Source organism: Coregonus lavaretus, assembly GCF_964263955.1.
Source record: "Coregonus lavaretus genome assembly, chromosome: 1".
NCBI classification, from domain to species: Eukaryota; Metazoa; Chordata; class Actinopteri; order Salmoniformes; family Salmonidae; genus Coregonus; species Coregonus lavaretus.
Genome location: NC_139988.1, coordinates 67,300,791 through 67,317,174, shown reverse-complemented (window position 1 = coordinate 67,317,174; position 16,384 = coordinate 67,300,791). Strand labels below are relative to the sequence as shown.

At 42.3% G+C, this 16,384-nt stretch overlaps 1 protein-coding gene across 1 annotated transcript; it reads right to left on the bottom strand.

The window, feature by feature from the left end:
- Nucleotides 1-5,078: 5,078 nt before the first annotated feature.
- On the bottom strand, nucleotides 5,079-10,968 carry LOC311139030 (ferritin, lower subunit-like; the record flags this gene model as incomplete). Its single annotated transcript, XM_084173872.1, has 3 exons — nucleotides 5,079-5,986; nucleotides 6,277-6,402; nucleotides 10,825-10,968. 3 exons carry the CDS (start codon nucleotides 10,966-10,968, stop codon nucleotides 5,837-5,839), a joined length of 420 nt encoding a protein of 139 aa, XP_084029998.1. The 3' UTR covers nucleotides 5,079-5,836.
- Between the last annotated feature and the right edge of the window lie 5,416 nt (nucleotides 10,969-16,384).

Sequence of the window (16,384 nt, the reverse complement as noted above, 5' to 3'; positions counted from 1 at the left end):
TAAAATAAAGTGGTGATCCTAACTGACCTAAAACAGGGTATTTTCACTAGGATTAAATGTCAGGAATTGTGAAAAACTTAGTTTAAATGTATAAGGTGTATGTAAACTTCCGACTTCAACTGTACATGACTCCACCATCGGCTGATTGAGGTCATCACGAACCTCTTCCCATGTCAACCCTGTCATACTCAAATGTCTCCCAGCAGCTTTCACTATTAGCTTAATCCTCTGTTTTAGACTACTTTATCAGTGCTACTGATAGTTCCTGCTTTGAACGTCACCAGCTTTCTCTTTTCTTTCTATACCATATCGCTGCCCACCTGCCCCGTAATCCCCGGTCTAGATGCTCCTACCCATCTCTCCCTTGAACCTGTATCTCCCTGGACCTGGACCACCCTCACTGCCTCAGCATATGACACCCTTCTCTCCACTCTCACTTGTTGCACCTCCACTGCCTGCTTCATAGCCTCACACACACTATATGCCACACTATGAGCACCCCCACAGTTGAAGCACTTTGGTTGTACACCATCTCCACACTTCCCATACTCATGCTCCCCTCCACACCTGGCACACCTCTTTTTCTCTTTACAGACTGGTGCCACATGCCCAAACCTCTGGCATTTATAACATCTTAAAGGCTTCTGTACATAAGCCCTCACATAATAACTAATATATCCTATTGTTACTTTATTTGGCAGTACCCGGTCCTTGAAATGTAACAGAATAGACGTGCTATCTACCCTAACTCCACCCCTTGTTGCTTGCAATCTTTGTACATTCACTAGAACGCCTCCTCTCAAATTGTCCCTTACCTCTTTAGTGCTAACACTCACAGACCATCCTGTTATCACGCCTTTAATCCACTGATTCCCTGCTTGATCAGTCCAGCTGCTCGACCTTACACTTCCCTATTTGCTTCACTCAGAGCTTTTTCCCTCTGCGCCATGTCCTTACAGAACACCAACAAGCTCCCATCTCTTAACACTTTAGCATTGACAACTTCCCCAATCAACTATTTTATCACAGCCGTCAACCTAATCGGACTCATCGCCCCAACTCCACCTTCCTCCCTAAACTTCAGAATCACTTTATGCTCCTCCTCACCTCCATGCTCCCCTTGCATCTTATCTTGCCCTTCCTCTGCACATTCTACCTCCGAACTTCCGCTAGCGTTGGAAGCTAAGTTGCGCTCCTCAAACTTCCTTTTCTGCCTCCATAGACCTCTCGCTCCCCTTCATACCCCTACTCCCGTTCTCTCCCGCTTTCTTTTTCTCTTTCTTACTCCCTCCTTTATTTGTACCGCTATGTTCCATACTTGCTTCACTTTCTTCTCCATCACTATATCCTACCATCTCTGACCCATTCACAGCACAGCCGTGCCGAACCACCGCCACAGAGTAAAGTTTGTTTGTTTTTCAACGATTTATCCCACCTACTCTTGTAACCTTCTCCAAACACAACCTTCCTCGACCGCGCAAGCTAGCCTGAACCTGAAGTTACGACCTTGTCAACAGCCAGACTGTCTGGTTAGCTGTGCTGTTTTTCAGACAGACAAATACCTCCTAGAAAAATCGACCCTACCAGCATGTTGCGGAAATGTGTATGCTAAAACTGAGTGGGGTGTCAGTTACGGAACCCTAACCGTGGGAAGATGGGCGCGGCCCGTCGGAGCCCTATTGGCCATCATTTAATTTGAGCAAATCACACGAATGCGAGGCGTGGCTCCAAATGGCGGCAGGACCCGGGCAAGAACTTGTTGTGTGCTAGCAAAAACATTCCTCCTGACCTCAAAGGGAGAAAAAAACAATACCTTCCAGCTAGCTAATTAGAAAAAGACATAGCTAGCTAATGGCTTCCCGAGAAGAAAAAAGCCTGATACACCTGTAAAATCTGTGGTCGATGTGTGTCGCCCTTTTGGTGAAAACTAGCCCATAAGAAGTACAAACGCCATCTCTTTATTGTTGCCAAGACGTCGGCCTGATACGATTATACTATAGGGCACTAAAGGAGATAACTGGTCCCATCGCTGAGGTGGATGATCTCGCTAAATCAGTCTGTGAAAAGTGTTGCACACTTTTAACAAGGCACTACAAAAGTAGTGGCGAGACTTGGGAGTTTATTTCGGGAGAGAGCCAATACTGTGCCGAAAATACGACAGACAGCTCCCTCACAACGAGCATACAGGAGGAACGTAAACAGAGGTGCACAAGACATGTACGGGGGAGGGTCATTTCCGACTTGAAAACTCGTTGTAGGAAAATGAGCTCAGTTCCCCACTTGGAAAATATCAGAAATGACCAATAGGAAGCTCTACGCAAAAAAACATATGGCTTTTCATGACAATACGCCATGCAAGTTACACGCTCCTACGTCATATTTCAGTGTTTATGTCCCTGGTCTTTTGAATGGGCTTCAAGATTATTTCAAATTCATGAAAATGCCCTCATAAGATATACACAATTATGTTTGTGTTTGAATTTACTTCTGCCAGATGCCTTTTTTTAAGTTTTTGCCATTAAAAGCCTACAAAAGTTAAACTACAAGGCTACTTGCCGAGTCACTTGCATGGCGTATTAAACTGGCATACGAAATGCAGTGTATGTAAATTAACGCTCATACGCACATTTCACACTGATGTCTCCTCCCCGTGTAATTTGGGTTTTTTGGGGAAGGTGTTGTGGGAGATGATTGGTTGGTAGATTAAGCCAATGAGGGAGTTCTATTAAGCTGCCCTGGGTTGAACCGGGCTATGGCCTGTCACGTGACCAGGCGAAGCCAATGAGGGAGGCGCGCCCTGCTCAAATCGAACTGTAATGAGCGCCGCTCGTTCATATTGGTTGTGTTCCCCTGCTCAGATGTTGCTGACGCATGCCAGATGTTACAACGTTTGTATTTGTATTTTACGTATCAGCTAACAACATGTTATAGCAATGTGGATTATGTGGCACGCAACCATTGGTTGATGCATGGGACAAGACCATCGTCAACAATGCAGCATGGTGCATCATTCAGAAACATCTCTTTTCATAAAACATGTTTGAATTTTCAAAATAGTTTTCATTAGGGAGGCAGAAAGCCATCACTTTTGCATGTGAAAACACAGATTCCTACGTCACTTTTGTTTTGGGACGACTGCTGTCAGCCAGAACAGGCACCTGACTCACGCCCGGGAGGCAGCCCGGTTCGAAATAGAATACAATCAACGCTAACTCTGTTCACCGGGGGCATTAATAGAATCCCCTCACTGCCTATGCGTCGGGTAGATCCTCACAATCTTTTTATTGGCTAACGAAGGCCAAGTTTGACACGTTGGTCCACCAGACCTTTCGGGCATTTGGGCAGAATTAGCTGGGAACGAGATTAGTGCATAGGTGGAACTTAAGGTGATCTTCTTGTCAAAAATTGTGCTGAATAGGTTTTGACTCACAATTTTCCAGACCTACAGTACCAGTCAAATGTTTAGACAAACCTATTCATTCCAGGGTTTTTCTTTATTTTTACTATTTTCTACATTGTAGAATAATAGTGAAGACATCAAAACTATGAAATAACACATATGGAATCATGTCGTAACCAAAAAAGTGTTGGCACTCTTGCCATTCTATCAACCAGCTTCACTTGGAATGCTTTTCCAACAGTCTTGAAGGAGTTCCCACATATATTAGCACTTGTTGGCTGCTTTTCCTTCACTCTGCGTTCCGACTCATCCCAAACCATCTCAATTGGGATAGAGGTCGGGGGATTGTGCAGGCCAGGTCATCTGATGCAGCACTCCATCACTCTCCTTCTTGGTAAAATAGCCCTTACACAGCCTGGAGGTGTGTTGGGTCAATGTCCTGTTGAAAAACAAATGATAGTCCCACTAAGCCCAAACCAGATGGGATGGCGTATCACTGCAGAATGCTGTGGTAGCCATGCTGGTTAAGTGTGCCTTGAATTCTAAATGAATCACAGTGTCACCAGCAAAGCACCCCCACACCATAACACCACCTCCTCCATGCTTCACGATAGGAAATACACATGCAGAGATCATCCGTTCACCCACACCACGTCTCACAAAGACACAGCGGTTGGAACCAAAAATCTCTCCACCGGTCTAATGTCCATTGCTCGTGTTTCTTGGCCCAAGCAAGTCTTTTCCTATTATTGGTGTCCTTTAGTAGTGGTTTCTTTGCAGCAACTCGACCATGAAGGCCTGATTCACACAGTCTCCTCTGAACAGTTGATGTTGAGATGTGTCTGTTACTTGAAATCTGTGAAGCATTTATTTGGGCTGCGATTTCGGAGGCTGGTAACTCTAATGAACTTATCCTCTGCAGCAGAGGTAACTCTCGGTCTTCCATTCCTGTGGCGGTCCTCATGACAGCCAGTTTCATCATAGCGCTTGATGGTTTTTGTGACTGAAATTGAAATGTTCCATATTGACTGCCCTTCATGTCTTAAAGTAATGATGGACGTTTCTCTTTGCTTATTTGAGCTGTTCTTGCCCTAATATGGACTTGGTCTTTTACCAAATAGGGCTATCTTCTGTATACCACCCCTACCTTGTCACAACACAACTGATTGGCTCAAACGCATTAAGGAAAGAAATTCCACAAATTAACTTTTAAGAAGACACACCTGTTAATTGAAATGCATTCCAGGTGACTACCTCATGAAGCTGGTTGAGAGAATGCCAAGAGTGTGCAAAGCTGTCATCAAGGCAAAGGGTGGCTATTTGAAGAATCTCAAATATATTTTGATTTGTTTAACACGTTTTTGGTTACTACATGATTCCATGTGTTATTTCATAGTTTTGATGTCTTCACTATTATTCTATAATGTCAAAAATTTTAAAAATAAAGAAAAACCCTTGAATGAGTAAGTGTGTCCAAACTTTTGACTGGTAGTGTATATTTTCTTTGCGGTTATACTTAAACATTTTTTTATAACAATCTACCACAGGCTGTATGGCAGTCGCAAGTAAAACAAACCTTCGCTCGACAGTGACCCAGGAATACCAGGACCCCCCCCAAAATAAGACAACGCCATCTATACCAGTAGTGTTACTTTTATTCAAATGCAACTAGATTAAATCCTTCAGAACATATTTAATGATATGCTGCTTTTTAAAAATGAAACTAGGTGTAACACAGCATTGATTCATAAATATGTAGGAATGCACAACACAATGAAGCATATATATTGCTGGAATGCTTGATCAACTACGGCAGAAACCAAGTTGACTTATAGCACCAGGGTTGTTTAGGTGAACAGACACCTGGGGCGGTTGATTTGTGAGTTGCCCTTCATGCCCGCTCCCATACCCTATAATTCTGTATTTCTTTGTGACTCATTTGTATACAAGTAGGCCAGAAAAGCCACATCCCTGATTGGCAGATGAGTGGCAACCCTGATTAGAAGCACCTGCTGCTCATCGTTTGTTCTTTAAAAATGCTGTTTTGAATTAAAATAAAACTGTACCTACACACTGAAGGATGTAAAGCCGAAACGTCTGTGTACGCTATCCCTGATGCAGTGAAAATAATTTAGAACATCAAATAGTAAGCTTTATGTGAAAAATATTTGAGTGCGAACCCATTACACCTTTTGTCAGTGGTAACCACTGTTCACATCAGAAGTGGTAAATGGGTGTTATTGAGGTATTCAACTGTTCCATTATCTTGCATTGTTCTCTGTACGTACTGTAAAAGAGGTATGTGGTTCTGTTGCTAAATCACACTTTAGTGCTACTTGTAACGGAAATGCATGCACAGTTAGGACGTTCTGCCCAGCACAACTCTCCAGACTCCAGTCCCTGTTTGAAAGCTGTGCTCTCTTCTTGCTGTGGGTCTTACAGGGTGTGTTTGTCAAACAGGTATTCTCCCATGGAGCCATGGGTCTCAGAGGAAGTGAGGCGGGTCAGGCTGCCCAGATGGTCGCCCAGCTTCTTGATGGTGTCGTGGCTGTCGGACAGGAAGTGCTGCTCTAGGAAGTCAGACAGCTAATGAGGAAGTAAATTAGAAGTAAGATTGTATTGTAATGCCCGGTTGCAACAGACACAGCACAGCATTGATATCATACTGGTAGATGCATCCTGCAGGTATTCCTTCAACATTCGATCTGTTCCTCCTTCTCCATATTTGATCTGTTCAAATCACTAACAGACCAACATAGCTGTTATGAGCTTCAGTTATACATAGCTATCATATACATCTGATCTAATAACACTGTAAACATCCATTAAAATATGCACAGCAGTTAATCACAATGGGATAATTATCATGGACTTACATGGGGGTCAGTGTGAGTATTGGCACCACGGTGCACCTCGAGGAGGGACGTGTTGAGGGTTTTCTGAAACTCCAGGGAGAAGGTGATGGCCTCCAGGCCACTTCGCCAGTCCTCCCTGCTGGGTTTCTGAAACAGAGAGACAGACAGCGCATTTCAAGGAATCAGTTTGAGCAAGGCAAGGCCCAGAACCGCTAATCTAGATCACAGAGTAGTTATTTGGGATGCATCAAGCAAAGTTATTTGTATATTAGTGATTCTTCACAGTTCTCCTGCAATGTAGTCAAACAGGCACAGTGACTTGGGTATCACAATTGCATGTAGGGCCCTGACAAATCCGTGTTGAGGAACACGCTGACGGAATAACGGAATCCAAACATTAAAACGGAATACAGTCAATGCATTCTAGCACCTTCCACATTCCATTCCACTTTATAAGAGGTTTTAAAAATAGGTTATATTTGACTCAACATTCCATTACATACATTAAGGCATTGTTGGCAGAATAGATGGATGCAGCTCAATACATTTCTTGATAGTCCCAAAAATATTGCTATCAGGTTGTAAATCCCAGCTGGCCTGGTACCTTGTTTGCTGCCTCCATTCGGGATGCACTGATCAACAGGACTAAAGTTCCCAAAATGTAAGAGGACTCCTGTGGTATTGACATACATGCAGAAATCCAGTCGCTGCACAGCTATTTTCAGGTCTCTCCAGAGGTGTTCGATCAGGTTCAAGTCCGGGCTCTGGCTGGGCCACTCAAGGACATTCAGAGACTTGTCCCGAAGCCACTCCTGTGTTGTCTTGGCTGTGTGCTTAGGGTCATTGTCCTGTTAGAAGGTGAACCTTTGCCCCAGTCTGAGGTCCTGAGCGCTCTTGAGCAGGTTTTCATCAAGGATCTCTCTATACTTTGCTCCGTTCATCTTTCCCTAGATCCTGACTAGTCTCCCAGTCCCTGCTGCTGAAAAACATCCCCACAACATGATTCTGCCACCACCATGCTTCACCGTAGGGATGGTGCCAGGTTTCCTCCAGATGTGACGCTTTGCATTCAGGCCAAAGAGTTCAATCTTTTGTTTCATCAGACCAAAGAATCTTGTTTCTCATGGTCTGAGAGTCCTTTAGCTGCCTTTTGGCAAACTCCAAGTGGGCTGTCATGTGCCTTTTACTGAGGAGTGGCTTCCGTCTGGCCAATCTACCATAAAGGCCTGATTGGTAAAATGCTGCAAAGATGGTTGTCCTTTTGAAAGATTCTCCCATCGCCACAGAGGAACCCTGGAGCTCTGTCAGTGACCATCGGGTTCTTGGTCACCTCCCTGACCAAGGCCCTTCTCCCCCGATTGCTCAGTTTGGCCGGGCAGACAGCTATAGGAAGTGTCTTGGTGGTTCAAACTTCTTCAATTTAAGAATGATGGAGGCCACTGTGTTCTTGGGGACCTTCAATGCTGCAGAAATGTTTTGAAACCCTTCCCCAGATCTGTGCCTCCACACAATCCTGTCTCGGAGCTCTACGGACAATTCCTTCGACCTCATGGTTTGGTTTTTGTTCTGACATGTACTGTCAACTGTGGGACCTTATATAGACAGGTGTGTTCCTTTCCAAATCATGTCCAATCAATTTAATTTACCACAGGTGGACTTCAAGTTGTAGAAACATCTCAAGGATGATAATTGGAAACAGGATGCACCTGAACTAAATTTCGAGTCTCATAGCAAAGGGTCTGAATAATTATGTTAATAAGGTATTTATTTATTTTTATACATTTGCACACATTTCTAAAAAACGGTTTTGGCTTTGTCATTATGGGGTATTGTGTGTAGATTGAGGACATTTTGATTGAATCCATTTTAGAATAAGGCTTTAACGTAACAAAATGTGGAAAAAGGGAAGGGGTCTGAATACTTTCCGAATGCACTGTATATGGAAAAATACACGTTTTAAAATGTAGACCAATCGATTGGTCGAAAGAACAGACTACTTTCGTACAACCAATATATTTTTGGGTCAGGGAAAGCCCTACAGAGAAGTAACACTAAGCTAGCTAGGATAACATTAGATATTTGCATGTTATGTACTGGACGAGGGCTAGCAAGCGGTTTTCAAAACAACGGGATTACCAACTTGAGCAATAAGATCTCAGCTTGCTAGATAGCAAAGCCAACCGAATATACACCTTAGCAAACAATCATTTTGTAAACTAATGTTAGCTTCAACTAACATGACAAGTACATAGACCTATTTCTTTGTAAAACAATGTTAGACAAAGTCTATGATATTAGCCAGAAGGCTCTGCTTCTAGCTAGCTAACCAGTCAAGTCTTTTGAAGAAGCTAGCTATCTAGCATCATCTTTGTAGTGGTTATAATATATGCTGAAACACTAGTTTTCACATTTCAAAATTTTCACAAGAGCATTGCTGTAGCGTTTAAATTCTGTGAATGCCATTTAGTAATTTTAACGAATTCTATCCATATTTAACGAGATCTCCCTGTTGGCAATGCCTGACAACGCACTGGAAATGGCTCCCCTGATAAGAAGAGGGCTTGGAACATTAGAGCGTGAAATTTGCATTGAGGGAATTCGACAATATTCAAAAATGTATTGAACTTAGTAGGAAATCAACTAAATGTATATATAATAAATCATTAAATTTGCCCAAGTTAACCCTATCAGTCCCTAGACCCCAGCAAAATTGGCTTTTGATTTATCTGACTTTCATTTATTTGCATGTCCAGCCCTTATATATTTTTTATTTTACCTTTATTTAACTAGGCAAGTCAGTTAAGAAAAAAGTATTATTTACAATGACGGCCTACACCGGCCAAACCCGGACGACGCTGGGCCAATTGTGCGCCGCCCTATGGGACTCCCAATCACGGCCGGTTGTGATACAGCCTGGAATCGAACCAGGGGGTCTGTAGTGACGCCTCAAGCACCGAGATGCAGTGCCTTAGACCACTGCGCAACACGGGAGCCTCACAATGAAGTGTTTTAACATTTATTTTCAGGACAACCTGGGCTACAAGTAGAACACAAAACAATGACAAACATTTGCATTCATGAGTTTTAATTGACAAATGTCAATTTAAAAAAACAAGGTCCGCCAAAGCAAAAACACGAAAAAAATGAATTTATATGAGTGCTGTATGTATTGAAATTGTTTGCTCACTGGAAAATTAATATCCAACTAGTCAGTGACAACTGTGTGGAGTTTGTGACAGCAACTAAGTGAGCTTATTACAGTATTATAGACACTATGTCCTTGGATTTCCTATGATCTTCTAACGTTTCTTGTGTAGCTTGTGAACGTCAGAGCAAAACATGTTACATGTGCGTGTTTGTGACAGTCTCAGTTTTTCATAGATAGCTACAAACTACTAAAAGAATAAACCATTCGGACTCTGTAGACGTTTTTGTAAAAATACCTGGCCCTGGGCCCCTTCGGGATCCACCCTTGTTTTACAAACACCGCTCTAGCTCAGCCCCCGTTATTTACACGAACTAATGGTTGGTACCAATGGATGCAGAAGATGTTTAAAAGGGGTTAGAAGTCAAAATCGTGCCAGCGTCACGGTGGGACTCATTTGGTTAATAAGACATGAACAGAAAGCATGTGATTCTGTGTGTTGTGTGCGGTGCGAGCATATGCCTAGTCTACGCTTTTCATAGCCATTAGCGATAACGCTAATTGTCTGCTGGTGGATGGAAAGGCTTTCCCAAAAACCTTATCAATTAAATGTTAACTACAAAGTTGCCAATGCCTACCTGGCAGAAGGATATCATGATTATTTTCATTAATCCCGTGGCCATTTGTTCTGCAAACCCTGCAATCACATGAGCACTACAGAAACACTGGTAACCAAACAATGGTCTCTGGCTGGTGGGCATTGCATTTACGTCATTTAGCAGACGCTCTTATCCAGAGCGACTTACAAATTGGTGCATTCACCTTATAGCCAGTGGGATAACCACTTTACAAAATGTTTATTTTTTTTGATATTTTTTTTGGGGGGTGGGGGTAGAAGGATTACTTTATCCTATCCCAGGTATTCCTTAAAGAGGTGGGGTTTCAAGTGTCTCCGGAAGGTGGTGAGTGACTCCGCTGTCCTAGCGTCGTGAGGGAGCTTGTTCCACCATTGGGGTGCCAGAGCAAGGCCAATGCCTACCTGGGTAACTACATTTCTTACATTTTTCTCAGATCTCAAAAGTGGTCTCCTGGTGTGATTTAAGCATTGTTGTAGACTTAGAAAAACAACAAAACTGGATGTTCTATAAAAAAAATTGAGATTTTGATATCAAACCTGAAAACATAAATTGAAAAAATGGTCCTGGGAAAACAAAAATGGAGAAAAGCGGAATTTGGGAAAAAACTTAATCAGGCCAAACATTTAACTGATTTTATAGGGCCCTATACATGGGTAAATTATGATAGTGAGGGAGAGGGCAATTCCAGGACAGTAAATTCAGCTGCCAGTCTCAGGTACAAAGGCCTTAAAAGCAAAATAGGAGTGAGCATGTTTTGTAGTTAACCGGGGAGAAATAGTGACTTACAGCGATGGTCTGAAGGAGAACGTGACCACCTCTCATATTCTGGTATTCCAGCAATTTCTCTGCTTGCACCCTCTCCTTCACGGAGCACTCCAGGAAAAAACTAGAGAAGCTGGGCAAAGCCACGTCGTCCCTGTCGAAATACATCCCCTAGGAGAGAACAGAGAAATAAAACATGAAATACACATTGGATAAAAACAGGTCAGTAACATCAACAGATCACATGTTTTTATAACATGCAGGAGCACAGAGGAGAAAATAGCCAGTGACATCAATAAGGGATCATCGTGTTGGGTTTTAATTTTTTAATTGGATCTGTATGTGATGAATAGCTTGGAAGGAATGCATTAATGAGGAGCACTGTACTGATATGGATTGTTTCACATAACAGGCTGATAAGAACACTCTCTCTTTGTTGTCTGTGAAACTGTCCTTGAACATGGCTACAGTGGATTTGTGTATTTTCGGTGCTGACTCCGCAGGTTATTATCATAGCAACTATGCCTGGCAACAAATGGAACGGATTGGCTGAAATGGAGTCTGGACCACACTCAGTCCTTTGCTCTGGTTGGCCAACAGAAGAGGTGGAGGCTTTCTGTCAGAGTATTTGAAGAAGAGCTTAGAACAATGGATCAGTTCTCTGTCGGCCCTGCGTGGTTTTTCAGTGAGCCCGTATACGAACCTTCATACTTATCATACATACATTTTGCATATAATAAATTAAGCTTGGATTGAAGATCTCTTGATTCTTATTCCAATACCAGATTTGAATTACGCAATTTCTAACAATTGGTGACCTCCGACTGTGATCTGGTAGCGGAACTTCACTTCGCTGGAATTCACCCAGCCTATTGGACATCACTGTCATCGAACTGTGTTTCACAAATTGCCCGGGCTTCTATAAAAGGTAAGCAAAACACCTATTGTAATATAACTGAAGTTTTGCACATTGGCTTTATCCAAATAAATTTTGTGAAGCACCTGTTTGATGTAAGTGAACCCTATTGTACTATAAATAACAATTACAGTATACTACTTCGATTTCATAATATACTATGCAAATGTTTGATAATTGTGATGGTTAAACCCATGGGAGTACAAACTATGACTAGAGGTTCATAGGTGGCACTTTAAAGCGAATAAAGTGTGACCTATGGTTAGAGGGTGTGACTCCCATAGGATGTATTTTAAATTAACAGTGTGACCTATGGTTAGAGGGTGTGACTCCCATAGGATGTATTTTAAATTAACAGTGTGACCTATGGTTAGAGGGTGTGACTCCCATAGGATGTATTTTAAATTAACAGTGTGACCTATGGTTAGAGGGTGTGACTCCCATAGGATGTATTTTAAATAAACAGTGTGACCTATGGTTAGAGGGTGTGACTCCCATAGGATGTATTTTAAATAAATGGTGTGACCTATGGTTAGAGGGTGTGACTCCCATAGGATGTATTTTAAATAAATGGTGTGACCTATGGTTAGAGGGTGTGACTCCCATAGGAGGTGTTTTAAATAAGTAGTGAACTATGGTTAGAGGGGTCTGACTCCCATAGAAGATATTCTACACAAGTGGTGTGACAGTACGGTTTATGACTTAAAAATCATAGGAAGCATGATAAAAGGTTAGACAGTGAGAGTGTGGTCGTGTGAATGAGAGTGTGAATGATAAACCAGTATACCTTGATAGAAAACTAAATGGGAATCAAAGACGTCTGTGCCTGTCCAAACTGTATAATTTGGGGATAACTGTTGGGTTTGTGGTTGCTTAAACCATATAACCCGTTAATAACAATTAGGAACATAAAGCTAAAGTGATGAATGACTAGTGTGACTGAACTGAAACGTGTGAGCTGATATGATTGAACTGTGGCGTTTGACCCTGCAAAATACTGGTTAAACAATTAGACTGAAATATTTTGGTTTATCGTTTCAATATAAACATGCACCAGCTTTGACTAATTAGGTGGGAGTGATTTGATTTAAATAAATAGACTAAAATACTTTAAATAACCACAGAATATTGGAAACACTAAAACAGCTCCTCGAAGAAGCCTGCTCCCACCCGAGCACTGGAGAGAGAGTTGCGAGGGGAGGGGCTGGAGAGAGCGAAACTGTGGCTTTTGGAGCGAGGAAAGACTGGAGTTGGCTGGGAACACCACGGGGTGATTATTTGAGAGGTGCATGTGGGTTTCTGACGAGGGATGAGATGGGTGAGAAAGTAGAGAATATTTACATTTGCATTTTTGGTGATTTGGCAGACGCTCTTGTCCAGAGCTAAGTTGAGGGTAATTTGTAATACTGTGCAAATTGTGAAGAAGATTATAATTTGGTAATAATATATTTGATTTGAACCATAAAATAACAGAAGAGAGAGTGGAGGAATGGGAATTGGATAATGAATTACCAATATTAACTAAAGTGATTGTTTAGGTAGGTGGTAATATTGACACATGGCCAAATCATGTGTCAAAAAGGGGGATGGTTGGATTAGATATTAAATATATACGAAGGAGAGGACAAAATACTTTAAAAAAACAAACATGTATGATAGTTTATTAACCACACCTGTATGTCAGAGGTTTTGTGCCCCACAGGTGAACTAAAGGAGAAGGTGACCCACTCTATCTAACCAGGAGACTGAAGCAGGCCTGGCGGGAAGGGCCCTACCAAGTACTGCCTTTGCCAGCAGAATAGCTGAGAGATCCATTTGGGTGCATGTCACTCACTGCAAAAAGGTAAACCCAGCTACACCTGACGAACAAACACAGAGTTAGGAGAAAGATCCGATCACCACAAGGGCTCGGGGGTTGGCTCCTTAACGAAGATTCCCTTACCCTGTCTGACCATCCCTGTGTGAGTTCGATAGAAGGTAAAGCAATGGGTTGGCCTCTGGCATCTGACATGTTCTCAGGGCGAGGGTGGGGATTCACAGGTCTCCCGACGGTAGGTAGCTGTCTGATTGTGGGGGCCATATTCCTAACACACACGGACCCTCCTGTTTCAGCCAGAAGTGGTAGTTAACCTAACACAAGTTGAAAAGGCATAGGAGACAGCTAGACGTAGGGAAAGGGGAAATACTAGGGACTTTAGGGAAGGACATCACCAATCTCCATACACAGTTTAGGGACAGGTGGAGTATTGTGAAAGTAGGGAATTATCAGAAATGGCAGTGCGACCCATATGAGGGTAGGTACTGTCTGAAAGTCTGAATTATGCTAAAACAGATTACAGACCTGACAAGTGAGATATCTTCTTCAGCTGGGGCACCCTATAGAGTAAACCTCTCTGAGGGAGGTAGTGAGACAGTGCAAACTATAGACCTGAAGGAAGTAGTACAGATGGAGACGGAGTAAATAGATTTTAACCTGTGGTTGGAATGGATTCAGTATACGGTCTAAAGAGGACTGTTATGCCTGTAGGACAGCCAAACCAGGGTTAACAACTACTCCGTTCCCATTGACAGGCTTTGACTCTCTGTCAGGTTTATCCTCCATGCAAGCCACCTGGGAATGTGGTGAAAGAGTCTTATGGTAACTTGCACTATCTGTTTCCCCCGATAAACAAAGTCATCCCGACCTGGGTTGCCTCAGTTTGAAGTCACAGGGGATTCTAATTATTTTTCTAGGACTAGTAAGACAGGATACAGGGTAGGGCCTCTTAGCTCCTGCTCCCACACAGAGAATGTCACAACTAAAAGAGACCATGACTAATCTCTCCTCTTTGTTGCAGCCAGAGGATTTTAGGACCCAAAACCAGACCCGTGCTGACATCTGATGGATGTGTGGTGATAACTGATTGTGAACTCAACTACATATGTAAACAATCAAACGTGTCAGAGACTGGTGAGTTGTCACGTAGAAAGTAGGACCTCCTCCCGGGATCCTTTGATGAAAGGATATATATTGATGGGATCCACAATCAGATCGCAGCTGGGTTTGAATCAAGTATTTTCTGGTGGTCAACAATTAATAAAAATGTAGATTGGATAAATTATATTTAATATAACCAGCAAAAGATTTATAAACCACACTCGTGATGCAATAAAGGGATTAGCTGAGCAGACAGCGGCAACTAGCTTAATGACATGGCAGAATAGAATAGCTTTAGATATGCTTTTGGCTGAGCGTGACGGGGTTTGTGTTCTGTTTGGATATATGTGCTGTACTTTCATCTCCAACAATATAGCACCGGACGGGCCCGTGACCAAAGCGCTTGAGTGACCATCACCATGCTGGCGAACGAACTGGCTGAGAACTCTGGTATTGATAGCTCCATAAACAGTTGGTTTGATAACATATTTGGTAAATGGAAAACTATTGTTGTAACTATTCTGGGTGAAGTTATAGCTTCTATGGGTATACTTGTTCTTTGTGGATGTTGTCTTATTTCCTGTGTCTGAGGGTTGGTGAGAAAAGGAGATGGAGAAGGTGGTTTACAAACAGATGGTGAGATACGGCCCAATCCCGGACTCCGACCTAAGGAATGAAGGATATGACCTACCAGCCTTGGTGGAGTGACACTCTAGAGGGTGTCTAAAGGGGGCCAAAATGTACTTCCCTGTTGGTGTTTTATGTTTTAATAATCTTATGTTTTGTGTTCTATTAATCCTGTGTTTTATGCTTTATTAATCAAGTTAACCATTGAGAATGTTTGTCTTTCCTTATGTGAAGGTTTGAAGTGCCTGGGTGACTTGTGGCCAACCGTTTGCGAAGTTGGGTGTCGATGGAAGGACTTTTATTATCAAATTGTCTATTAATAAAAGTGTTTATTTTTGTTTGTATTGTATTTTAATGAGTGACACCCTAGAGGGCATCAAAAGGGGGAATTGTTGGGTTTTATTTTTTAATTGGATCTGTATGTGATGAATAGCTTGGAAGGAATGCATTAATGAGGAGCACTGTACTGATATGGATTGTTTCACATAACAGGCTGATAAGAACACTCTCTCTTTGTTGTCTGTGAAACTGTCCTTGAACATGGCTACAGTGGATTTGTGTATTTTCGGTGCTGACTACGCAGGTTATTATCATAGCAACTATGCCTGGCAACAAATGGAACGGATTGGCTGAAATGGAGTCTGGACCACACTCAGTCCTTTGCTCTGGTTGGCCAACAGAAGAGGTGGAGGCTTTCTGTCAGAGTATTTGAAGAAGAGCTTAGAACAATGGATCAGTTCTCTGTCGGCCCTGCGTGGTTTTTCAGTGAGCCCGTATACGAACCTTCATACTTATCATACATACATTTTGCATATAATAAATTAAGCTTGGATTGAAGATCTCTTGATTCTTATTCCAATACCAGATTTGAATTACGCAATTTCTAACAATCGCTTTCACCTGGATTCACCTGGTCAGTCTGTCATGGAAAGAGCAGGTGTTCTTAATATTTTGTATATACATATTATATAGATCATACCAGGGAGAGGTATGTGTAGGATGCAGTCAGCTTGATGTTCACCAGGTTGTTGATGTTCACCTCACTCTCTGGGTGGAAGTTGTGATTTACCTGCGACTGCATCTCTGAAATGGCAAAATAGACATGAAATTAACTAAAAGATAAA